Raw genomic sequence first — 26387 nt, forward strand, 5'->3', positions numbered from 1 at the left:
ACACTCCCCAAGCCACCCCTCAACATTATAGCAGCCTGCACATGGTCAATTCTCCAACCACATAATGCACAACATATTCCCACTTTTGATTCCACTCCCACACACACCCAACATCACTGCCTTGTATGGCTATGCCACAAACACCCCACCCCCAACCCCACTACATTGAATTGGATTGGGAAAACTTCACTGGGGCCTGTGAATAAAGTCCTATTGCTAGGTCTTCGTGACTTGGCTGGAGTCGTCACCGCAGATGTAGCCACCCGGCTAGGTTTGCCCCTTCCCTGTCGCTGGGTCGCCAAGGTCCCTTTGCGTGGCCAGCGCCACGATGGCTCGCTGGGCAGCCTGGAGTTGTAGATTTTGATCTTCAGACCATGCCGCCTCGTTGGACTGCATCCTTCTTGTGTTTGAGTCGTCCGGGTATGCGAGGCAATTCCAGACTATGTGCTCGAGTCTTGCTGCGCGACTGGCTTGAAGAATAGGTCCTGTTGATCAACTGAGCTAATTATGCAGCCTGGTCTGTTGGGATACGAGAACCATTGGCCCCTCCTTCCTTTCTTTCCCCACCCCTTAACCTCCTTTCCCATTTAATAAACATTTCAGCATGGAGGAAAGAAAAGGTTAGGAGAGGCCCTGACGTCACATTTGTGAAGCCGAGTCCCGCCATGACTTGAGCCCACGGAGCCCAGCACTCTATCCCATCATACTTTGCTGTCTCCGGTTTGATTTGACTAACATGGCGTCGCCCTGCCCTCCCGCTTCGAAGCGAAAACAGCTTCGTCGCTAATTCCTCGCTGCGATATCATGTTCTAAGCTGTTGATTTCGCCTTCAATTTGCCCATTCTAACCCTCACCCAAAGTTTCAATCGAAAAACGGCCTTCGTTTTTGAGATAGAAGGACGATTTTTCAGCTCTTAAGCCTGGCAAAGTAGCGTTTGTCGTTGTCATAGCAACAGGCTCGCGGGATGGCGAACGCAGACGCCTCCGACGGCAGAGTTTTCAAACTGGCCTAATTTAAAAACGTTTGTCGTAGCGACTGCGTTGGTTTGCAAGCGTAGCGAGGCAGTGACATACCAAGCGCCTTAAAAATTTGTCCGTTCTATTTGCCCAAATTTGGCCGCCGCAGTTGTAAACGCGTAAGCAACATTGTCCATGGGCTCAAGAAAAATGACGTAACTTCCTCCACACTTTTTGCAATGCATTGGGATGCTAGGGGCCTCTCCTGAGTATTCTTTCCTCCATGCATTTCAGAAACAATGAACACAGTTTGGTTGCTTGTTAAGCCAAAAAATCGTGCCTATCAAAAACGGGCGTTGTCTCTTTTATTCCCGACGCTACTATATCTCCACAAAGGTCCCCAGGACCTCGTTGGAGTGCTTGGCCTCTGCGGGCACGTTCTTCTTGTGGGCAACCACGCAGTTTTTGAGGACCGCGCCCGAGCCGATCTCTTGTGCGCCGCACACGATGCAGCCCTGGATGTTGGCACCGTCCTTGACCGTGACTCCGTCCAGAAGCACAGAGTCGGAGACCTTGGCCTGGGCTCCGATCTGGCAGTTGGGGCCCAGGACGCAGTGTCGCACCGACGACTTCTCCCCGAACTCGACCTTGTCGGCGACGATGTTGTCGAAGCGGCCCGCGGCAACGTGCGGGAAGATCTCCTTGTTCAGCCGATGAACCTGCGGTGAAATAAGCGAATACGAAAAGCACTGCTTTTGAGTGTGTGCTAGGAAACCACAATTGATAAGGTAGTAAAATAAACCCAAAGTGACAACACTGCTTAATTAAGGGGGGTGCACACTGCTCTTGAAACAGCTTCCCTTAATTTTTAAGCAAACTCTGTGAGACTTTTCAGTCGTGCTGCTTTTTTCCCACTGACTTCAAAAACAGCATTATTTTTTTAGTAAGTCAATTAGTTCCCAAGATAATTAGAGATAATTAGTCATTTCTGGAGGAACAGTAGACAAAACAGTATAGGTCATAAAACTGTAAGGTTTATATTTTCCAATACTACGAACCTTGGTGAGTGCAATAAGTGAATTGGTTTTTTGATGCACTGCTTGCAACTAATTTTCTAGCTCATTAAGTCAATTAGTTACCAAGATAATTGGAGATAATTGGTCATTTTTGGAGGAACAATAGACAAAATAGTGTTAGTCATAAAACTAATCTATATTTTCCAATGCTATGAACCTTGATGAGTGCAATAAGAATTTTTTTTTTTTTGATGCACCGCTTGTAACTAATTTTACAGCTCATTAAACTTTGGTGGCACCAGTGGCAAGGAACCATTTCGAATGCCCATTTCAAACACCAAGGTTTAATGAGCTGTAAAATTAGTTCCAAGTGGTGCATCAAAAAAAAAAAATTCTCTTATTGCACTCACGAGGTTTAATAGTATTGGAAAATATAAACCTTACAGTTCTATGACCTATACTGTTTTGTCTAATGTTCCTCCAAAAATGACTAATCTCTAATTATCTTGGGAACTAATTGACTTACTCAAAAAATAATGCCGTTTTTGAAGTCAGTGGGAAAAAAGAAGCAACACTGACAAGTCTCACAGAGTTTATTGAAAAATTAAACGAAATTATTTTAAGAGAGCCACGAAGACAAAATACAAGTTTGTACAATTCGAAAGAACTAGCTTCTAATAACTGCCCCAGATGTCCCCAAAGTCATTTCTCCAACTCCCCCCAAAAACACAAAATATGGAGAAGCTTTCAGATTTCATGCTTCACTGACAGTTTATGGGGTAGCACTAAAAAAAAATGCAGTTATGCACAAACTGCACATTAGCATTCAAGTTATACGATCGAGCAAAACCAGAGGAACGCCTACAATTGCCCAGTCCTGTTTCTCGGCAGTGTCAGCAACCACCAATTTGTACAAGCAAGGTTCTGCGACATCGCAGAAACATCGCCAAAGAGTAACTAGGAAGTTGTTACTGTTTCGTCTGTTTTCCTTAATATCTCCATTGTCTGTTTGCAGTTTGCCATAAAATTGGCGCCACTGTTATCAAGACAATGCAGCCTTTTTAAAGAACCAAACTTGAATCGTGTCTTCTTGGCCCTTTAATCCATGGAGGATTAAAAATGAATGTTGACATAGCTTTGACCACCCAGGGGTGGGACTTGAAGTGTACTAGAAGTAATTTGAGCGAGTTGGTATGAAACTGGGGGAAAGAAGATTGAACTTTTCACAAATGCAGACAGAAAACAGATACGGATACACAACACTGTCTTTCTTTTCTGTCTGTATTCATCCGATCTGCTTTCTATAAGAGCAAGAGCTTGGATAACTTGCTTAAGTTTCTCTTTGAAGGACACTCGCTTAATGCCAAGGATGGCCTAACCAGCACAAGACGCCCATGGCCCTTCAAGGTTAGTCGGGCTAGTTATTGTTTGGTAAAAGAATAATTGCTACCACTTCCAAGCGAATGATGTTCAGTGCAAAGTAATGCGCAATTTTCATTTGACTCTTCACCCAGGCCTTACAACCACAGCTTCCCTGCGTAAAAGGCACACATACGTAACTGCGTTATCGCAACCTTTTATTCTCAAAAAGGCGTACAACCGATACACGCAACCTCCAAAACCGACATTTTGTTCTTATGCGAAAGAGAAGATCTTTTGAGTGTAGAAAAACGTCCCATCCTCATCTCAGACTGCTACGCCAAAAACCGAACAGCCCCGCACCATTAACCCAAAGCTTTTGCCAGTGTAGTTCCAACAGACTTGGTGTCTTCATCACCAGTGTGCATACTTAAACATAACTCGTTCTAAAATGGAACAGACATCCGCAACAAGCCATTACAGTTCTTTAAGATGTAAACATCATCATCATCTCTAGCATGTTCGGCAATCATTACCTAAGGGCTATAAACAGTCTCGTTGGTGCAGGGCGCACGCTATGAAGAAGTAAACTCGCCCGCTTCATTTCACACTGTTGGATCTACGCATGCAGCCACCCTGTACAAGTTTATTTTGACGGTTGACGCCACCCTGCCAAAAGAACGCCCTACATCCCACACTCCTTTCCTGACTGCCGATTTAACGCCCACTGTGTAAGCCCTCATTCCCACAGCCGTTTTTCACCCCGTCACGTCACCGTCCCGTCACCGTCTTCCGTCATGGGCGCCGTTTTTCGACCGATTTCTCGCTGAAAACGGTGCGACGGTGACGGGAGGCCGAGCTCTACGTTTCCGTCATGTCAACGTGACGGGACCATGCCCCGCGCTAAACCAGCTAATCAGAAAACAAATTTTTACGGCTAAATTTCGCGAAAAGTGAGCACAAACCATTTTCTTTACTTTTCAAATTAAAAACGCTCAATTCTAGGCTAAACTGATCACTAGGCAGACGACCCTGTAATCTGACGGAAAGCTTCCGTGTAGATCCAGTCTGAACACTTCTCTGTTCCGTCAACGTCGCTTTTTGTTGACGTGACGGTGCCGTGACGGAGAAGGTGACGGCTGTGTGAATGAGGGCTAACTCTGCACTTGAAGCCCCTTCATTCCAGGGTTCTCGACACTTCTGTGACATCCGAAGCCAAGAAACCAAGTTTGAAAACACACTCTGCATCGGAACAGACAGCACAGTCGGCAGGGAATCACCGTCCTCACCTGTCGGTTAGCCTCCATGTAGCCGGCAACAGTGTTTGTTCTGACCAAGAAGGACCCTTCGGCGACATAGGCGTAGCAGCGGATTGGATTCTTGTGGCTACCCGTGTCTCTGCTGTAGACGTCATCACCAACATTGATTCCAAGATGCTCGCTTTCTTGTGATGGTGCATATCTGTATGAAAAAAAAAAAAAAAAGTTGCAGCAAGCTGGCATGTTGGCAATCTACACTGCAAAAAAGACAGAAAGGAAAAGAAGAAAAAAGGAAAGAAAAAGGGTGGTTTCAAATGTAGCATATCGGCATAGAAAGCAAGCGTCGTAGACAACAGTAAAACATCAAGTACACGGCACAACTTTGGCTTAAATTAAATGGGCCCAGAAACACCTTGACAATTCAGCTGCAAAGGATGCACTCGGGCAGTGCAGGATAGAAGGGGCGGGAGGTGAATGGGAGAGGAATTTGCCTCCTGCAGTGGATCTTAATAGGCAGATGATTATGAGGCATCCTCCACTGAACCTATTGGGGCACATACAATCTATGATCTCTTCCAGCAAGAATTTTATTAAAATGAAGAGTATTAACAGACTTAATGCGCATCTAAAGGCCGTTGTCATTGGTAATGAACCAAAAGCTACATGTGATGCTAAAACTTGAAGCACCAGGGAAGGCATCACACCTTTTCTGGTTTGTGGTTTCATCGGACAGTGATATGTGTTGTGCACCCAACAAGCTCTATCCAATTCTGGATGGCCATTCATGGCAGCTCTCCGTGATTTTGGCAGAAAATTTTGACACAAAAAGAGAAACCCAATGTGTGCTACGCCAAGGAAATTGCAATTAATTTCTGCGATCCTGCGCTTACCTTCAGTGCTGCTTGATTTGGCTGCAGCAATCGGCACACCCGTCGGCGGAGTGAGAGCTTTCAACCAAGCGGTCCATTCTGGCATTTTCGCAAGCACATCGCTACCAGCCCAGAATATCGCTGATTGCCAATGATTCACATCTCCTTTCAAACAAATTTTCAAGTGATTGCACAGAAGTTGTGCTATTAATTTAATACTGAAGTATTGCTAATATATGCATACTCAAATATGGCAATACTGAAATCTTCGACTGCGGTGCTGGCTACTTTGTATGGCTTGTAGATGTCGTCTTCAAGCCTGGTGTTAAGAATGGCATTACTTCCCACATTTAAAGCTGCAGCTAAATCTAATCAGTGATTAAACAAGCCCACATTCTCAACATCCTGTCAGGATTGCTGATTTCGTGGCTGGGCTGCTAAGCAAACTCCTGTTGGTGTAACAAAGAGGGTAACAGTGCAAAACGGACAATGCACAACATGAAGAAAGAAGGACAACCCCAAGTACTGACTTACAACCGAATTTTATTTTTCGGCATGACACACATGTACTATCGGCGTCAAATGAAACGAAAACACGAAAATATGAACCTGAACACTCAAACAGAGCGATTTCTTTCCATGCAAGCCAAAATGACGTGTGGCTTAATTACAAAAACAAAGTTGGGAAAAGTGGATTTCCAAACATGCCAATAGCAAGCCATTATATGAACTCTACAAACAGTATTTTTTAATTTTGCACGTTCTGATTCATATTTTCGTGTTCGCGTTTCATTTGATGCCGATAGTACATTGACAGTCAAAGAGTGAAAAAAAAAAGACTAACATAATTGCTATAGATAACCCAAGTGGTTGTCACATTGCACCAACGCCATGCCCCACAAACACGCGCAGAGCCACAAAATGAATCTCTTTTTGGTACAGGGATGAGGGCACGCTAACATAATTTTATTTTTGGCACTCTATTTCTGCGGCCTCAATGATTTCTCTAGTTATTTTCTCTTTGTGTCTTGAAATAACCTTTGTTTCGTGAAAGACTGGCGTGCGGCCACTGCAATCACGACAGTGGAAAAGACCTAAGTGGCCACTAACCGTCAACGACTGACATGCCGAAAAATAAAATTCAGTCGCAAGTCGGCGTTTGTGGTTGTCCTTTTTTCTTCGTCCTGTGCATTGCCCCTTTTGCACTGTTCCCCTATTTGTTAACCATAAACCAACTTTCCCAAGCCTTAGCAAGCTTTACGTGAATGTAAGTAACCCTTTGTAGGTCGACAGTGGCTGCCAGTAGCAAGGCTTGGAAATGGGCTAGTTGGTGGTGTTTCAACATCACTGGGTCAATCAGGCCGCTGTCCCAACAGCAGATTACGGGAACACCACAAGGCTTGCGCGCAACTCAAGATTAATGGAAATTTGGCCACACATGTTAAATGTTGTGTTGAGGGTTGTCCGTCAGATTTTGAGAGGACAGCTATCTTGTTCAGCTCCAAAGACAAGATTCCCCGTGAGGTCTTTGAAGCATTCGCAATTTTGTCGAGAGCAAAAGGAGGTTGTGTTAGCGGCCCTTCAATCCGGCCTTCGGCACGTGCAATAGGTTTCATGCATAACGAATAGATACCATGTAACATCTTGCGTTTATCGGTGAGTTGTATTTTTTTTTTTTTAGGTTTTCATGTAGAACCTACCCTTCTCATGATAATAAACAGTTGTTAGTTTGCGCCTCATCTCATCTGTTCATGTACTTTTTCTGTTCGTTGCACGTTTTCGAGACAGGCAGCACACCTCTGCACTTTAAGATGCCAGAAGCAGTTTGTGTTTGCAAATACAGTGAAACCTTGTTGAACCGTACCTGACGGAAACGCAAAGGAAGTACGAACCAAATAGCGCTACAGTTTATCCGAATGCATAAAGGTTAAAGGGAAACCAAGTCTGGGATTTGGCTTAACTACATAGAAAAAGAAACTACGGCTTATGCGGGTGGTTTAACGAGATTCCACTGGGCACAAAACGCATGCTATAACGAAATCGCTTTAGTCGGATTTTTTTCCGGAATCAACTGCTGGGCTTCGGGAAGAGCAAATTGCTGCCGCTTTTAAGTCAGTTTCTTGCCCTGACGGTTTACTGTAGGTGTAACCTGGTCTTCAGTGCTCGTAGAGCAACATGATTAAAAATTGATAGGACAATTTCCTCATCACAAAACGCTTTGTCGACACAATTATGCGATGAGGAGACATTTCGACTTGTCGCACTGAACCAACAGCAACATAAGCACACCTCTCAGAGGGCACATGCATGTCTTGTGACACACCAAAAAACCTTAAAAGAAAATCAACGCACGAAAAAAAAAAAGTTATCTTCTCTCTATGACATTTAAATACAATAAAAGTATAGCGAGCTCAGAGTTCGGAATGGGCACACGAACGTGGTTAAAAACATTTCAGCAAAAATGTGAGCTTTCTGCTGTTCGTAAAAAGTGGCTTTTGGCTCAGATGTCCTTTAGCATGCGATTCCATGATTACATGAAATTACACGCACGCTCAAAACACGTTTCAGGACCATAATTAGTGAAAGAAGTACCGCGTGGCTGTTTATATCATGTACAAGGTTCACCACACGTGTAACACGATGGCTATTTGTAGGGACGCGGCTGGAACTGGAAACAGGCAAACAACACTCCCAAGAGAAAATGGTAGCTGGTCCCATCTGTTTTATGGTTGAATTCCCAGCTGGTCTCAGCTGGGAATTTAACCATAGACCAGATGGGACCAGCTACCATTTTCTCTTGAATCAGGGATCAAAGGATGGATTTGGTTTTGTACAGAATGGGTGCGGATGAAGGTAGGGCCCTGTTTTTTTCTGCAGCGGTAATTAGCCACCTGGTGATGATGATGATAATGAACTACACAAGAGAGCAATGACTTTCGTTTCTCTGCAATCGTTTCCCTACAAGAGGTGCATGCCCTTAGAAGCTTTGGAGGTTCAGCTGGATTAACCACCCAATGCCATGAGGATTGTGCAGTCCAGATGTTCAATCCACCGCGAGGTAACCAAGCGTGCGGGAACAGAATGCTCACCTGAATATGTCCGTTTCCGTCTCCTCCCCGTCCACGACGTCTTCGGTCTGTTTCGGGGCGTTCTTGAACTGGTACCTCGTCAAAAAGGGGACCAGCTCGCCCTTGACAGTGGTGATGTTCTCGTCTTTCTGAAGGTAGGGAAAGAGCCACTTCTTCAGAAGATAGACGTGAGCGTCGATCAAGTCGGACCTGACGTCCACGAACGGGTGCTCTTCCAAGACTTTCCGTCTCACGGCCACGGTCTCCTCGAAGTCGGCCTCCGCGTTGAAGAGGACGAGCCGCCGGGTCTCGGGTTCGACTCCCACTAGGTCGCGTTCGAGTTTCGGTTTCCCGCGCGCTCCGGGAATGGCCGACTCGCGCAGCGACTGAGACATCGGTGCGAGCAAGGCGGTGAGCGTCGCGTTCCGGACGCGATGAAGGTTCGCCACGAGCGTGAAGTCGAAATCGGTGACCAAGTCGCACCCGACGATGAAGACGTCCTTTTTTAGCTTGCCCTTGAGGAGGATCTGGCGCAGACTTTGAAGCGTTCCCAAGTCGTCCTCGCCGGAGGTAACGAACTCGTAGTCGATTCGAAGCCCAACTCGGTCCGGCAGCGAGTCGTCGACTCGCGCGCGCGCGGACGAAGGCAGCACGACGATGGCTTCGGAGAAACCGGCGTTTTTGAGGGCCCGCAGTGGATAGTAGATCATGGGTAAGTTACCTACGGGGAGTTGGTATTTGAGGCAGTCGGCGGTCAGCAGTTCAGTGAGCCGGGAGCCGCGGCCGGCGGCCATAACTACGGCCTGAAAGTCGATCATATTTTCGCGAGATTCGAAGCAGTTGGCGCAACTTAACCGGATTTCGTCGGTGCTGAAAACATAACAGGAATGATCACAAACTAACTAGAATTCGGAGATCGTTATTCATGCCACATGCGCTGAACCGCCATATGTCAACAGATGGAGTGCATTCGTTTACGCCGTGTCTAAACACGTCATTTTTCTTAAGAATGACGTCATGCCTTGGAAACGAGTCTACGGACGTGTAGCAAACGAAGGCACTGCCTCTCACGTGGGATTTTTAGTAATGCTGGCACCCGGAGCGAACTTTCAGTTTATCGCATCGCGTTCTGTTTTAAGTTACCCCACGCTTTGTAGTTTTAATTCAATTAAAACAAATGCATACAGAACAATGCATAACACAACGTTGGTTTAAGCATTTTTGTTCCGTGCGTTCCCAGGCGGCCGAAATAGCTCAGTTGGGAGAGCGTTAGACTGAAGATCTAAAGGTCCCTGGTTCGATCCCGGGTTTCGGCAGTTATTTTTTTCTTTTAATAATGGGTGAAAATTAATACCCTACTGGAACAGTGCTCGTACATGCTTCGTACCGATCGCGGAAAAAGTTGTGGGTGAAAATTAATACCCTACTGGAACAGTGCCTCGTACATGCTTCGTACCGATCGCGGAAAAAGTTGCGTCTTAATTAGCACCAAACGCGAGGAACCACTTTTTGTTGCAAGCGATGCCTCAAAAAGCTGCTTCCTATGGTGTGGTCACCAGTGTTAATAGTAATAAAAAATATTAAGATTACAGTTCTATGACTAACACTGTTTCGTCTATTGTTCAAAATGGCTCATCATCTTGGAAACTAATGAACTGACTCAAAAAAATAATGGAACAATTGAAATAAGTGGGGACAAAGCAGCAAGGCTGACAGTTGTCACAAAGTTTACTTAAAATAAAGAACAACCCACAGCGGTGGCTCAGAGCATGGCTAAAGTGTTGTGCTGTTGAGCCTAAGGGTGCGAGTTTGATTCCCACCTGCGGCGACCACTTTTCTGATGGAGCCAAAAAGTGAAGACTCCCGTGTGTTCGAGTTTTTGGCGCAAATTAATCCGGTGCCCTCCACAGCAGCGCGACTCATTGCCTGCGTAGCGACGGCACGTTAAACCTCATAATCAAGCATCAATTAAAAATATAGAACAAATTGTTTTAAGACCCACGTTCCCCCTGAATAACAAAAAAAAAATAGCATTTCAAGCTATTTCAATATGCGTCTGCCCGCGTACTCCATTCATATCCGATTTCAAAATAAACAGCATTTCAATTAGATTCTTCAATGTACTCATGGATAATCAACTTATCACCCTTTCGACAGTACTTTGCTGTAGTTAACAATTTCTCTCTTCCTATTTCAGATACTACCACTACTTCCGGTCTCCTTCAGGGGTGCATTTTAGGACCACTGCTTTTTAAAAATATGGTAATTACTGAGCCCCTAACCAGCAATATATTTTCCATACAAGCTCTTCCGCGTGATCCATCTAACATCACTTAATAAGTAGCGTTGCTGATTATATCACTCTTTAGAAAGATCTGAACAGCAGTAACTTGCATTGCACATGGCAAACTCCCTTAATGCCACATTACAAGTTATAGTCATAAGTAAAATAACTTTACCTTCAATTACTAACATCCCATATCAGTCATCATCATATAAATACTTCGACATTCATTACAGCCTCTAGGTATTATCAGCTCTATTTTAGTATTTGCAGTACCTAGGGCAAGGCCTGCGAACCACACGGTGGCTTCAAAACCAGCAATACAAATTCACACAAGATGCACACATTTAATAAAAAAATTTATTCATAGCCTTTTCCCATCACGTGCAATCAATGACATTGCCAGCAATGACCAGTATATGTAGTAAAATAGACACAGCATCATATTTACAACTGACAACGGAAAAAAATGTACAAAATATCTATCAGCTATGCGCTGGAACCAAAGAATGCCAGCCTGAAGGTGCGATCTCAACTAAGCTCGTAGCATGCTAAAATGATCAGCAATGACAAGTGAATTTTTCAGGCAATATCCAGGCTACAAGGAGTTCTTTGCCAAAAGATGTTGCAAACAACATCAAAACCGTATACAGCCGAATGTACAAGAAGAAAACCCAAGAGAAAAGAAAATCACACAAAACAATCACCGAGGGTGCCAGAAGATGTGCATACATTTAATGCAATCAAGAACCACATTAAAGGTTTTGTCCCATCTGCGGCCAATGAGGACCTCTTAAAAACATATTTCATTCCAAGTCAAGCCAAGCCAAAAGTCATAATTTACACAATTTTCAAGAATTGGTACAAACAATAACAGCAGAACCCACCGGACGAAATTAATGTAACAGAAAATGTGCGGCTGTTTCAACATGAAGTGAATGAGTAAATATGAATATTTTAACAAGTAACAATTTCAACCACAAAAAAATTGACACACACTCACACACATTTTTACTTGATTGTATGTACAGTCTTTGCCAAAAGTTTTTTAGGCCATGTCAAAAATTCATCCGTCACAAGTAAGTCAACACGGAAGCCAATGTAGTTTCAGCCTGAAACGTTTTGTGCCAGAAATCTAGTGAAACCACTGTTTCCTCACTGGGATAAGATATAAAATATTTTAATGAAAGTTGAGTCTTTGAAGTCTTTGAGGGCGAGAAACTTTTAACATGGCCTAGATATTTACGGCAAAGGCTGTACTTTTAAGAACACACACACACACAATACATTCTTGCAATGTTAGGCTTGTGCGCACAGTAAAAATTTCAGCAAAGAGAATTCATCATCACAGACACACACAAACACAAAAAAAAACCATGCTTTGCAAAACACTATTAGTCAGTATTTTTGCGACGAACAGTTCAAATAAAATTAAGGCCGTTCCACTCAATGTGAAAGCTGTCCGAAGTGCAGAGCAGTGATTCGCCTTAATGGGCTGCAGCGCCGTTATCCGCTCACCGCTAACACCAAATGCAATTCAAATTTCCCGCCTTCGCACTGCTCGCGTGCCCCCTGCCTGAAACTGCGCCAGCGAAGTTGTGTTCTTTTTATGCTTGCTTTTTCTCCCGCATATGCCGGCATTGCACTGCCACTTTTTTTCGCTTGCTATCATTAAACCCAACCCAACGAGCGTTCCTAACTAAATGAACGCGGGCGCTGGCAGATAATTACGCGTATTTTGCCTGAAATGTACCTGCAGTTTTCTTTGCGCTAAACAACAGGGAGATGTATGACAAGCGCCAGCGGTTCACTAGTTTCGAACACTTACGACTATATAAACCGCTTGGCTTTCGAAGCCTCTGGATTATGCCGCAACAACAGAACACCATGTGGCTCTACTTGGGTCCACTGAGCGAGCTACGACGACGAGGCGAGCCCCTAAAGTGCTCTGCCCTTAATATTGACACACTTTTAACCTTCCTTCACAGGCGTGCAGAGGCGCAACCTGAATTTTTTAAAACCCACACGTTACGCTGTGTATTGAGAGACTGTGTTTTTGGAAAGCTATGACCTCTACGCAGGTCAACGTAAAGGTTAGTACCGCATTAAAAACAGTGCCCCAAGCGCATGCCAAACTGCCATGCAATATGACCAATTTAACCACTCCTCCCACGTACTGCGAACTTATGCCCCCATTATAATGCACAGAGTGCTATTATGCAATTACCTTTACTGCTACAATTAATGACACAATAGACGGCAAAACTATGCAAGGGGTCGGAGGTTTTAATGTGACAGTAGCTAGACCTGTCCTAGACTGTATTTGTGCGTGCATGGGGATCACTTTGAGACATCATTCCAGACATCTTTTGCTGGGCTCCTGATATAAACTGACATGCCGTGTGTTGCGACGGACCATATCTGCATATTTCTTGAGTACAAGCATGCTTGGCAATGAAAGTTTAGATAACGTTTTACTGTTGAAGAAACAAATGTAACATATTGGGTGCTCCACAAGATGGAATAGACAACCCTCGGAGCTTGCAACAAAACTTTCCCGAGGAATGAGTTAAACCCGAATGTAACTGCCTCAATGTGGGGAAAGCGGTTCAATGCATCAACTTAATGCGAAAAGGTCAAAAGGCCTTTTAAAACAAGGAACGTGTGACCGCTCAGTTCATGCCAAACAAAAATCTCGATGTGCGCAATAAAAGGGAAATGGAAAAGCGCCGTGATTGCACAAGTCACTGGATTTTGAAACAAGCAGGCATGCTAGGAATCATGATTCGGTACATATTTCGAAAAAAAGGTTTGGAGCAGGCAGTGTTTTAAGAGTATGAGGGAGGAAATTACAATAGCGGCTCAAACATGCTGCCTGACAAAATGAATGGACTACATTTTCCAACAACAAATACTACCAATAAAACCACCAGCGCTGTTCCAAGTTTTATTCACTCACAGCATGAAAGATAGTGATTTCGTGTTAGCAGTAAAACTGCTGTTAAAATGCATGCGGTAGGAACTGAGTAGTCTTGCAGGGAAACCAACCGATAGCATAGTTAAAAAAAATTAAAGCCTTAAATTAAATTAAATTACAGGAGCAATGAAGAGAAAACACAAGTTGGGTTCATTCAAAAGATTGCCTCGTTAGAATCATACTGACACCACTTTTAACGTAAACTTCGTTCAAATAAGCTACATAATTACGAAAAAGGGAATGACCATGCGACCCACTAGCTCATCTCCCGCAACAGAACCTATGATGTCATACCAGACAGCTGTGCGATTGGCGGATGGCGGCAAAAGCAAACGCAAATTAGGCAGAGCTAATAAGCTTCCCGGACGAGCTATTTGCGCTTAAATTTAGGGCACATTCTTTTGAAAGCCCTAATAATGGTGGGACAAACAGTGGAAGTTACGAAAGCACACGTAAACATAGAAGTACCGATGCGTACGCTGCTGTTGGTATTGCGCGCACTATGCTTGGTTTAGCTGCACAGGACTGCGGGGCTTTGGGGTTGTTTCAGACGACACTGGCCGACTGACGGAAGCGACAATGTCTTACGTGACCGTATTTGTCAAGCGAGCACCATGTTTCACGAAACGATTATCTCCATGAACAAAACAAGCCAGGTACAATACGTTCACAAACAAACCAAATGGCTTGCCACGGTGTGGTGGCGCCATCTAGGTTCACTAACGGTAAACAAGGCCCTGTGATGTCATTGCACACGACGAAAACGCACGATTTAGCGGGAAAATCAAAATTTTAACTTAAATTAATTAATTTCTCAGTGAATAAAGCATCGTTTGCATTCGGACAAGCGCTGGGGGCACTATAAACGACGAAACCTTTCGAATAACACAAACTTGTGTTTTGTCTTCATGGCTCCTTTAAACCCAATGTGAAAGCTGTCGAAATTGCAGAGCAGTGATTCGCCATAATGGGCTGCAGCGCCGTCATCCGCTCACTGCTGCCACCCAATGCAATTCTAATTTCCCGCGTGAGCCCTGCCTGAAACTGCGCCAGCGGGAGTTATGTTCTTTTTGTGCTTGCTTTCCTCCCGCATGTACTAATGTTGGACTGCCACTTTTTTTCGCTTACTATCGTAAAAACCAACCCAATTAAGGAGCGTTCTTAACTAAATGAACGTGCGCACTGCCGGTTAATTATGTATATTTTGCCTCAAATGTACCTGCAGTTCTCCTTGCGCTTAACAACGGGGAGATGTATGACAAGTGCCAGCGGTTCACAAGTTTATAACGCTTCTGAGAATATAAACCACTTGGCTTTCGAAGCCTCTGGGTTACGCCGTGACGACAGAACACCATGTGGCTCTACTTGGGTCCAGTGAGCGAGATACGACAACAAGACGAGCCCCTAAAGTGCTCTGCACTTAAAAAGCAATGCCACCTTTCATGCACGCCGGCATAATCGCAAATTTAAGGAAACTCGCGGCAAACTGGCCTCTCGCATGGGCTCAAGGGCTTCGCCTGTGCGGTGTGAAATGATGCGGCTAGTATTGGAGCTTCTAATGAAGTTGTTGAAAATTACAAACGCAATCAATTACTGAAATAACAGAAAGTAACAATACTTCGATAATTTGCACTAAACCTCGTTTGAGCTTCTTTGTCCAGCAGCTAGCACATTAAATATCGTACTAACTGCTTCAGCCAGAGTGCGAACATCTCTAAACATCGGTGCACATCATTCTACTATGTTTCCACGCATATAAAACGCACCTGCAGACAATCCCTCGCCCCAGTTGTGTGCCCCAGAAAAACATAAAAATGGCTCTTGATATTGCCGCATAATACCGCCTTTTAATCCTCATAAAAAATTAGCACTGCACAATTACGCCGCGCTTATTCAGATAACAAGTACACCGGAAATTGTGAAACTTCGTTTCTCCAATTTTTTTTTTACCCGCACAAGAAACAAATGTGGCTAAGAAACAAAAGCTCCATTCGATTCAGACGCGATTCCCTGCAACGCCTGCAACGGTGCAGGATGCGCTGCACCAAAGCGCTCGATTCACCGCTGCACGAGTGGTTCCCTGCACCGCGTCGCTCGATTGCTCATGGTGCGGCAGCGGTGCCGCCGCGGTGCAGTGAATCGCTGCACCTGCTACGGAGGAGGTGCAGCGATTCGGTGCCGTGAGCGTTGGGGCGTTGCGGGTTGGCAGGCGGCTACCGGCAGTTGCGGCGACCGCGTGAAAATGTCCGTCGAGCTCGAAGATACGCGGGACGAACTTAGCGTCGCCGCTGATGCGTACGACGCAACCCAGATGGCCGTAAACATCCAGTTGTATAGGACAACAGGCGATGATGATTAGCAGACGACTATGCCTGCACCTCGCTCGATTGTGAACACGCAGGGGCGCTGCTGACGGTGCAGCCGTGATGCACGGCACCGCGGAACCACGCTGCTGCACTGCACCGGCACCACAGAACTTTCTCTGCAACGTTGCCGTGCACCCCTTCTGAATCGAATGGAGCTAAATACGGCTAAGAACTTGTACTACTGCTGTATGGCAAGGAATGTTTACTGAGCTCATCACGGAGCTGTCTACTGACACAGATGTATACGACACACACCGCAGCAACCTTGCAACAAGTTACTTGCCAACTTAAGACCAATCTTCACGCGCATGTAGTTTGTTGCGGGCGCAAAGCTCCGGAGTACATCCACCTCATAGTATATCCACCTCAGAGCAAACCTGCCTCGTAACGAAAATACAATCTCATCCGCGCATCTGCAACCACAGGGTTTCACAACACATGCATACCATTTTCTCCTTCTTCAATAACACACATACACAGCTTCGCCATTACAGCTAAGACGTCTCCCGACATAGAATATCACTTAATACTGCTTGGTCCCAGAAACCAAAGAATAAACGGTACAATGCTGGAATATACAAAGCTCACATTTAAGACTTTTCTATGAAAAGAAACAAGCCCTGTTACAGGATGCTCACTAACTACCTATCAAAGCTTCAAAACAGCTTCTCTGCCTCAGTACAAAAAAGGCAAACACTAAAGAGCAAGGCTCAAAAGTCAACATAACTAAAAGGCTCAAGTTACAGCACCATCTGTTAGACGAAGTACACAAAGAAAGTAATGTGCAAAAAAAAAGGCGTTTTACAAACAGCCTTTAATAACAATCGGCAGCAGAATGAACACTTATGTTTTCTAGAATAGATGTCCATGCGCTACATACTTAATGTCATATCAGACAGCACTTTGGGATGAAAGTCCTACACGCGGTGGCGGGGCCAAGTCTAAGTCAATCTTGAAACGATAAGTTCAAACGCAAAATTTCTAAATTATGCTTGCAGCCTTTAGCTGAAGCTACCCCGTCACTAAGCAGCCTCTACATTATTAAGCCGTAATTTACTACGCACCAATGACTGCAGATCTTCCATAACAAAGAAGCGTACGGTAAAATAGTGCTTCCAAGAAAAAAGCCCCGCCAAATAATCCTCAGAAAACTACCCTACCTCACCTTTTGCACGCACCTCTCTAAACCTCGCAGACGGTGCTCGAGCAGACGATTCTCTAGCAGACGACGCTCAAACAAACAAAGTTTGAGCAGACGACAATGAGCAGATGGCCGGCAACAGGCACGCCCCAATCAAACCGGGTCTAAACTGAAGCACCACAGTCCTTCACTTTTTCCTCAACACCTCAGCAACGCAAGCGTCGTCTGCAACATCTCCCGCTGACAAGCAACGCTGCCGTTGAGACGAAACGTTCACCATTGGCCGAACTGGCAGCTTCGATGGAGAGTGTCTCCGCACTGCGTATTGCCACTGCTCGTCTGAGTCCTTTGCAGCACTGACTGGTGGATGATACACCGGCCCGTTCGAATTATCGGAGACTTCGGGCGATGAGAAGTCGCCGTTCCACGCCTTAGCACTGAGCTTCGCTTTTTTATCTTCATCATGATCTACACCAGGATCCAGCTCTTCTCCATCCACTCTCTCAGGAACTTCCAATCTTCTCAAAACATCACCACCTCCGAGACCATCCTCCCAGCCCTTTCGCTGAGGTGAACTTTGACCGTGAAATTTCGAACTAAACTGGGATGAAGCCTCTAAATTGTCTTCCCTGACTAGCCTCGAACTGCCTTCGGTGCGCCACGACAAGACATTCTTCGTTTCGCCTTGAACGTTGTCTTGCCACGCACCTTCGTTATAATCTTCGTCTTTGACAACGGCCACGGGGCTCGGGCTGCGCCAATTCGTGTTGCGGCTCGGAGAACCCCGTTTCCAGCCGGATTTAGCCGGCTTTGGGCTGCTGTCGGCACTGGAGCCACCCATCTTGTCCGCGTCAAAAGCAGCGCCACCTGGCACCTGGCGCCGTCCTATGGCGGCGGGACTCGGACTACGTCGCCAGTTCTCGCTGAGGTCCGGCACACTCCGTTTCTGGCTCGGTCTGACGGACTTCGGACTGCCGTCGCCACCGTGCCTCGCGACAGCTCTTGTGAGATCTTCGATGCCCGCTCCGCCAAAGTTGGCACCAGCATCATTGGGGCTGAGTCTAAGAGCTTTTGTAGAGCTGTTGGTTCCCGCTACTGAAACTTTCGTGTTCCCGAATCGCTCGGTGCTAGGAGACGGATTTGGCAAATTGGGTTCCACGTTGCCAATGTCTGCGCGTTGCACTTTAATTGGCGATTGCCGTCTTGGCGATGGCCTCCTTGGTGACGACCCTCGCTGCTGTTCGTCGCTGACAGGAAGCAGGCCGCGTGATTCGGAGGGTTGGCGGGCATTCTGAGGACTCAGTGAGTCGCTGGGCTCTGGTGCCACCGAGTCTGCAGCTGTAAATGGGCATAACACAAAGTAATGTGAGCTCCCAAATACGTATGTACATACGTAACAGCTGATGCTATGCAACAAACTAACTTTAAGACGCGATTACGCAAAAACTGTTCAGCTACTCCTGCCACATTTGTTCATAAATTTGAAGAGTCGCTGTTCATAAATTTGAAGAGTTTCACGTTTTATCTTCCTGGGGGAATACAATTGATAAGAGTTATCAAAGAACCGTTACTCCTTTAGAACATTACAGCCAGTAGTGTATAAGATGTTGCAAGCAATGTGTTTAAGAGAAGCAGGTGCAGTGATCTGCACACTAGACAGCAATTTTCAAAAAACACGTCAAAAAACAGGAGTGTTATGTAGCAAGGGAAAATATCTGGAAAAAGTAAAGGAAAAGAAGAATCCACTTACCAGAAATATAACCATACAACTACAAAAAGGCACAAAGCTTTCAAAGAAAGCTCTGCAGTTGGAGACAAATTCACCTGTCCCTTGCTTTGAGCTGCCAGAAGTGTTACTTTGGTCCTACCTATGGCAATTCTCCTGATAGCTCAGTTGGTGAAGCAAGCATCCCAGAACCCCAGCGGGCCAAGGTTCAATACCCAAAACTACGGCAAATTTTTCTTGTTTTCTGTCAAAGTTTGCCGATTTCGTTCAGGCAGATGTCGGTATCAGGCACGTGTGAATTCCTTATCTGTGCAGAAACTTCCTCTCCCACAAAAGCTTCTCTCTAAAACAATTCTAACAAAACATAAAACGATACCTTCGCAATTTCCCCCCTACTTTTTCCTTCAAGTGAGAACAGCACTTGCCGGGTTTGACCTTCCCGTTGAACTGATGCCACAGCGGCCTACTCTACTAGTGAAGTTCCATGAACACCCCTGGTACAAGGAGCACACCCACTGTTGTAACTCAGCTCCAGCGACAGCTTTCTCAAAAACCACACCGAGGAAAAAGTTTCTGAGTAGATTTGTTCGCCCCTCCTCCCCCTCCGCTATCATTCGTTTCATCATCACCAGCCTGGCTGTGCCCAGTGCAGGACAAAGGGATCTCCCAGAGGTCTCCAGCCACGTCTATCGAGCGCTCGCCGAGTCCCCCCAAATTTTCGACAGCTCCTCCCTCCAACGACTCCTCGGCTGAACCCTGATGCGTTTGCAGTCTATCGGCAGTTACTCCGTTAAACGGATGGGCTGTCTGCTGTGCCTCATGCGCATGACTTGTCCCGCCCATGCCCATTTTCTTCGCTCAATTTCAGCTAGAATATTTGATGCCCCGCAAACACCACCCACAAAAGAGCTTTCTTACAAAAGTACACAGAGGATGGAGCTTTAGTGTTGAACCGCCCTCACCCTCCTCTCCCTCCTCCTCCTCCTCCTTCCTGGCGGCAGCCCTCTTGCGCTCCTTCTCCTCGGCCGCTTTCCGCCGCCGCCACTGCCAGGGGAAGGCGGCGCCCAGCAGCAGGGGGCCGCCCTGGGTGGTGGCGGAGGAGGAGAGGAGCAGGCGGAGGTCGGGGGAGCCGTCGTGTGCGTAGTAGGGCTGCAGGGTGGGCTCCCCGCGCCAGCCCTGCATGGCCAGGTAGGTGTGCACCAGCAGCAGGGGGAAGCGTGAGGTGAAGTAGCCGACAAACTCCTCCGGGATCAGCCCCAGCTCCGCCTGCAGGGCCTCCGGCAGCTCCCGGTAGTGGTGCTTCTGCAATAGCAAGGGAAGGGGAGTGCAGGGAGAGGTTGAGCCCGCATAGGGTTGATTACTTTACCCCTTCGGGTTTTCTATTTGTTTCAGGGCTTCATTCCGGCCCATAGGGCTTCACAACGATATGTACCTAGTAATCATGGAACAAGAAAAGACAGCAGGGGAGATGTTGCCTCCTAGGGTGGCCAGATAACGTCACAAGCGTCTTGTTGGGGACGCCCAGTTTTCGGCCTCAGGGGGCCACGGTCATCCTAACCTATGAACTATACTAAGCAAGGCAAGAATGTGAATGCAAAAAGCCTAGTTGGACCTTCTGTTGATTCTGTTTCGTACAACTGTACTAGTTTTACACTCGTTTCATAACTACAGTAGAATCTCGCTGATACGTTTTAAAAATAAAACGTGAAGGAGAAACGTACAATCCGGGAGAGCGTACCATCTGCTAAGAAACGTACTATGGGGAACTTTTAGTGTTCCCAATTGAGAGCGTAGTAACTGGGAAATCGCAAGAACCGAGAACGTATCGACGGGGTTCTACTGTAGCACACCTGTTCTCTCATTCATCTCATCATGCTTGACTTGCTGCTGTGTGTGTAAGGTGTCCAGGGCCCTTCAGGCGGTTTTAACAGCTTCTTTTCTGGTCTTTTAGGGGCAAAGCACCTTAGGACCTCGCTTTGTCTGTGGCTTGTCCCTTGGCATCCGTGTACACAGTGTTGTGCATGTGCGAGGGGCATTGGATTGGATTGGATTGCATTACACTGAATTGTATCCGATTGGATTGGAATTGTATATACTGTACACATGCGTTGTCACTCATTTACATGCGAGAGTGGGCAATGCCACGGGTGATTTACGGTAAGAACGGTCCCCAGTGCTTCGCCCACTTGTCATGATTCACTTCGTGGAGATGCGCGAATTTTTTTTTTCTGGACTCAATTCAATTCAATTCAATCTGCTGTTAAACTTTCTGGTGCGCTTTGCAGACGCACCCGTCACACCACCAAGCCCCCTTCCCCCCTCCCCTTCCCGAACAGCCCCCTCTGAAGCTCTTTTCACTCGCTCACCAATGCCAGGAGCCCATGGGTTTGTGTTGTGTGAACCCTGGCTTGCACTCTGATTTTCTGTGTACGCTTCTGCAAACCTCAAAATGGTTTTTTGCGTGCCACGCCGTCTATTAAAAACACAGAGATCCAAGGCCTTAAAAAGGGCTCACCTTGTTGCGCATAGCCCTGAGGAGGTCTCTGACGGAGTGGCCCTTGTAGGTGCGATACTTGCGGAGGTCTTGCGCACAGAGAGGAAGGACAAAAGTGAAGAAAAAGGAATTAAAATTGGCAATTCTGCTTTTTGCAGTTTGCACGCAAGAAGAACGAGCCCTGACGTAACCGGCTGATGCAATTGTAACCGGCTGACGTAAAGGCTGACGTAACCGGCTCGGATGTCAAAAGCTCAGCATGTAACACATTTAGTAGTGGGCAACGACATTTTTGACTAAGCCAAACTTGCCTGATAAAACCTGTGCAGAGGAGGAAGCGTGGCCGAGAGTTGTCCAAGTAAGTGTGTTATGAAACGCACACATGCATACATGTCTGCATAACGACACACTTTGAAGTGCTTATTAATGCAGCGGACAACAGAGCAGCATAACGACTTTTGCTTTACACGAAGCCAAATGAACTTTTTGCATTGTTAAGCTGGATCATGGGAGTCCAATTCCGGAAGGAAGTTACTAGGGGTGAAGGGGGGGGGGGGGGGGGGGGCGATTCACCCCCGTGATGCATATACCGTAGACGAACTCGGTTAAGACGAATGACACTTTTTCTCTCTTGCAAAATCCACAATTAAAAAACACTTCCGCTTAATTTAAGATAAACTTCTGATAATGCGAACAAATTGCCACGGTCCCTTTGAGTTCATCTTGACGTGAGACTACTGTACTTACAAATCCACGCACACTTGCACATACGTAAAAACCCGCGGGGCTGAAATTTCGCACCCTAAAATTTAGGGTGCGAAATTCCAGCCCCGTACTATATGCGGATCCCAAAAAGTTTCGGCCCGAATTCAGTTTCGGTTTCGGCATTGGTTGGTGCTATCATCATCATCAGGTGTCTGCGCGCTTCTACGATAGGAAGCGTTAGTGGCGTTAGTCCTAGAGACCTACAGGTACAGGTGTGCATCAGGCGAGCAACAGTGGCCATTGCAATCACTTGGCGCACATCACGACGGCCACGATTTTACTTCCGTGATTTTAAGCCATGTCGGGACCGCGCAGGCAGTACTCGGCTGCCTTTAAAAGGAAAGTTATTTCTGCTGCCGAAACCATCGGCAACTGTGCCGCGGAGCGGCAGTTCGGCGTGAATGAGCGGAGCATTCGCGGTTGGCGGAAGCAGAAGGAAGCCCTTTTTGCATGCAGCGGCAAGAGAAAAATTTCCGGGGACCGAAAAATGGAGCGTTTCCGGACGTGGAATGAGAACTGACGGACTTTGTTCGGGAGCAACGAGCTGCACAACTCGCTGTGAACATCGAGCTGCTGCAGGCAAAGGCAAGGGAGATCGCTCGAGACAAAGGCATTCAGCGGGCGGACTTCAAGGCAAGCAAGCATTGGGTGTCTCGCTTCATGCGCCGCGCTGGGTTCTCCCTACGTCGGCGTACGTCGGTCTCGCAGAAGCTGCCAGAACGCTACGAAGAGCTGCTTGTCGCCTTTCAGAAGCACGTGATTTCTTTGCGAAAAGCAGTCCCCTTTCAGCTGGGCCAGATCAGCAATGCTGACCAGACGCCCGTGTACCTGGATATGCCCTCGGCTCTAACGGTGCATCAAAAAGGCTCCAGGCAAGTTACCGTGCAATCAACTGGAAACGAGAAAACGCGGGTAACTGTAATGCTGTCCTGCACGGCAGACGGGCGCAAGCTGCCACCCTACGTGGTGTTTAAACGAAAGACGCTGCCGAAGGGGGAGACGTTCCCGAAAAATGTTGTCGTCTGCTGCCAGGACAAGGGGTGGATGGACGAGTCGCTAGCGTTGGACTGGATCAAGTCCGTGTGGTGTCGACGGCCTGGAGCACTGCTGGGGCTCCCATCGATGCTTGTGCTCGACGCGTTTCGGTGTCATCTGGCGGACTCCGTGAAGCGACTGCTGCGCGACTCCTGCACCGAGCTCGTCACTTGATTGATTGATTGTAGGGTTTAACGCGCCGACGCAACGCAGGCGATGAGGCGCGCCGTAGTGGAGGGCTCCGGATTAATTTTGACCACCTGGGGATCTTTAACGTGCGCCGAAATCTCGTACACACGGGCATTTTTGCTTTTCGCCTCCATCAGAAAAGCGACCGCTGCGGCCGGGAATCAAACCCGCGACCTCGTGCTCAGTAGCGCAACGCCTTAGCCACTGAGCCACCGCGGCGGGTGAGCTCGTCACTTGATGTGTGCCTTAATGAACCATTTAAGGACCACATCAGGCGCCTGTATATGGAGTGGATGAGGTCCGGAGAGCCAGAAGTGACCCCTGCCGGACGGCTGAAACGGGCCTCGCCAGCTCTGCTCTGCTCGTGGATCGCCGAGGCGTGGGCCTGCATTCCCGAGGCGCTCGTTTGTCGTGCCTTCAAAAAGTGCTCCATCTCAAACGCGCTTGATGGCACGGAGGATGAGGTGCTGTGGGAGGACATTTCGGACAAGGGAGATTTAGAAGACAGTGCGTCAGACAAGGACGACTAATCGTGCGCGCGCGTGCGCACGCAAGTGTATAAATAAATGCATTTTCTTGTTTTCCTCGAACTATATTCGCGTGAAAACGTTTTTTCTCGCATTTGCTATCCCCGAATTACACCTCGGACTATACGCGGGTCCGAAGTATACGCGGGTTTTTACGGTAATTTTGGTGTGGGAAAGTGTAACATAGTGGCGTCCAATGAAATGTTGAAGAGCTCCCGCCGCGATGAAGTCTCGGCTATGACATTTATTTGATTTGATTGTTACGACTAACACCATGCTGCTGCAGCATGACAACAAGGATTTTTTTCTTTCAGCCAAGCAAAAGATACAGTTGGCTGAAAGCCAATGTGCACAACAGGAAAACAGAGCAGGCATACTGCTATATCTGGTGCCGTGTTACAACCGGCAACGTTTTGACTGGTTTGACTGTACAGTCTTGAACAAGTGAAATGTGAACACGAATATACGAATTGGAATGTGGAAAAGTGAAAAACACTGTTGATGGAGGCCAAATAATGGTTCGCTATTTGCATGTTTAGAAAGGCCCATTTCCCATTTTTTTTACTGTATTTACGCCGCACGTAAATCCGACCTGCATGAAAAGAAATCACGCTATTTGTGTTCTCTAGTTCCTATTTTCATGACTGCATTTCATTTGTTCAAGACTGCACATCAGGATACACCTGCCAGGCTGGCATGATTAGGCCAACGCCACTGACGAGTACGTTACAAAAATTCCATGTTAATCTTCAGATGCCTTCGTCCGCATGCCAATTGCGACAGTGTGCACCGGCAGAGTCGCCCTGGCGTCACCTTTCTGGAGCTCCTCCGTGATGTGGTCCCGCCAGTCCCCGCGCACCACCTGGAAGCCCCCGCGCTCCAGGTGACGAACCACTGCACTCTCGGGAGGCTCCTTCTCGATCCTGTCGCTCACATCCTTGGCGGGGATTAAGAGAAATAAAAAAGAAAAACTGACATTTCGGCCTGAATTCACATGACAGGTCCACACTATTCGCACAAGCTCAAAGCAAAGCTCGGCCTATCGCAACAACTCACTGCGCCAAGGTTGGCCAAAAATTTAAAAAATTAAAGAATTAGCGCAGCTTGTACTAGTGTTGGAGGCCGGAGAAACAGCAGAGCTCGCTCTCCCCTTCCCTTCGTTGGAGACCCAGCTGTTGCACCTCAGATGGATTTCAGAACTTGCCGCTGAAAGTTCTCCATGACTGGCAGGCCCGGACAGTTGTGTCTGCAGCCATTCACATCTCTCCCAAAGTACACCGCGTTAGCATGCGCTAGAACCCTCGGCAACCGGCTTGGGGAACTTGGCACCTGTACTTCCCACTTGAGGCGCGAAAACATGTGAACTGGCAAGGAGAACAGCACGCGAGTCATCACGCCGCGAACGCTGGCCCGAGTGGTTTCGAAGGTCAAGCTGGTCAACGCCGGGCACTCCTTACAAGGTGCACGCTCACAGGCACTCGGTATTTCTTTTTGGTATTTCTTTCTGGCAATGCTGGACAGTGGAAATAAAAGCTACACTACAAAGTTGCTGCGTTTTTTTAACAGCTCTGCTGTTAAAAAAAATGCAGAAACTTTGCAGTGGAGACCGTCGGGCAAATGTGCAAGCTCGCCTGCTGTACACCAAACTACCTTTAAAGTTAGCTTCACTACTTTACACAACTGCATTGCTGGAAAGACATTTCCTTCAAGCCAATAACCACTCTCATAAAAAAGTATGAGTGCCCGTGCGCTTCTGTTAAGTACACCCGTGAAACCCCATGTACTCCTACAAAGAACTACACAATGAGCCCCTTCAAAGCCAGCGTCACTAGCATCTTTACACATATGCATTGATAAGAAGACATTTTTCCTGGGGTAATATAGATCATCTTATCCGAACATATGACAGCCCTGGAGATTCTTATTAATGCCGTTTCTTTGTTTATGTGTGCAATCAAAGCATTACAGATAATCCAATGTGTTTACACACTAAGAGATGTTTGTTCATTTACAGAGGTGAAATCGGCAGTCACAACCAATTATGACGTCGCCACAACAAATTTCAGGTTCCGTGATACATGCACCATACAACTCTGCCTAGAGCTTCTTTTACAAGGAACTAAAAACAAAAACATTTTACACTCTCTGACTGCGTTAGATAGGCGCGTGCAGTTGATGCAAGCAACGCCAGGCACGAAGCTCCTGCCCTTTCTGCCTCTGCGTTTGCATAAAACAGACTGCAGTATGTGCACATGTGGCACTTCACCAATTCATAGAACACATTTCTTCTGCTAACAGCACAAGGGTTAGGTGAGCACGAAATGCTCCGGGATATCAAAAAATGTAGAAAGCTCA

At 46.8% G+C, this 26387-nt stretch overlaps 2 protein-coding genes and 1 non-coding gene across 3 annotated transcripts in view; 1 reads left to right on the plus strand and 2 right to left on the minus strand.

Annotated features, from left to right (window-relative positions):
• Positions 1-1302: 1302 nt before the first annotated feature.
• Eif2bgamma (eukaryotic translation initiation factor 2B subunit gamma) lies at positions 1303-9512 on the minus strand. The gene is made up of 3 exons (XM_077671008.1): positions 8550-9512; positions 4622-4793; positions 1303-1676 (listed from the first exon to the last, which is right to left on the minus strand). The coding sequence occupies exons 1-3, from the start codon at positions 9344-9346 to the stop codon at positions 1338-1340; spliced, it is 1308 nt and encodes a 435-aa protein (XP_077527134.1). The 5' UTR covers positions 9347-9512; the 3' UTR covers positions 1303-1337.
• A 259-nt stretch (positions 9513-9771) lies between these two features.
• On the plus strand, positions 9772-9844 carry Trnaf-gaa (transfer RNA phenylalanine (anticodon GAA)). The gene has a single exon. It is a non-coding gene; the product is annotated as a tRNA-Phe (tRNA).
• A 1314-nt stretch (positions 9845-11158) lies between these two features.
• LOC144138625 (serine/threonine-protein kinase/endoribonuclease IRE1-like) overlaps positions 11159-26387 on the minus strand; it is a 59021-nt gene continuing 43792 nt past the window's right edge. Inside the window, 4 exon segments of the mRNA XM_077671009.1 lie at positions 11159-18634; positions 19985-20324; positions 21538-21605; positions 24846-24969. Coding sequence (XP_077527135.1) covers positions 17484-18634; positions 19985-20324; positions 21538-21605; positions 24846-24969 — 1683 coding nt within the window. The 3' untranslated portion in view covers positions 11159-17483.

This window comes from Haemaphysalis longicornis, unplaced genomic scaffold (genome assembly GCF_048455015.1).
Source record: "Haemaphysalis longicornis isolate Haplotype H1 unplaced genomic scaffold, Haemaphysalis longicornis Haplotype H1 scaffold_5, whole genome shotgun sequence".
Classification (NCBI taxonomy): Eukaryota; Metazoa; Arthropoda; class Arachnida; order Ixodida; family Ixodidae; genus Haemaphysalis; species Haemaphysalis longicornis.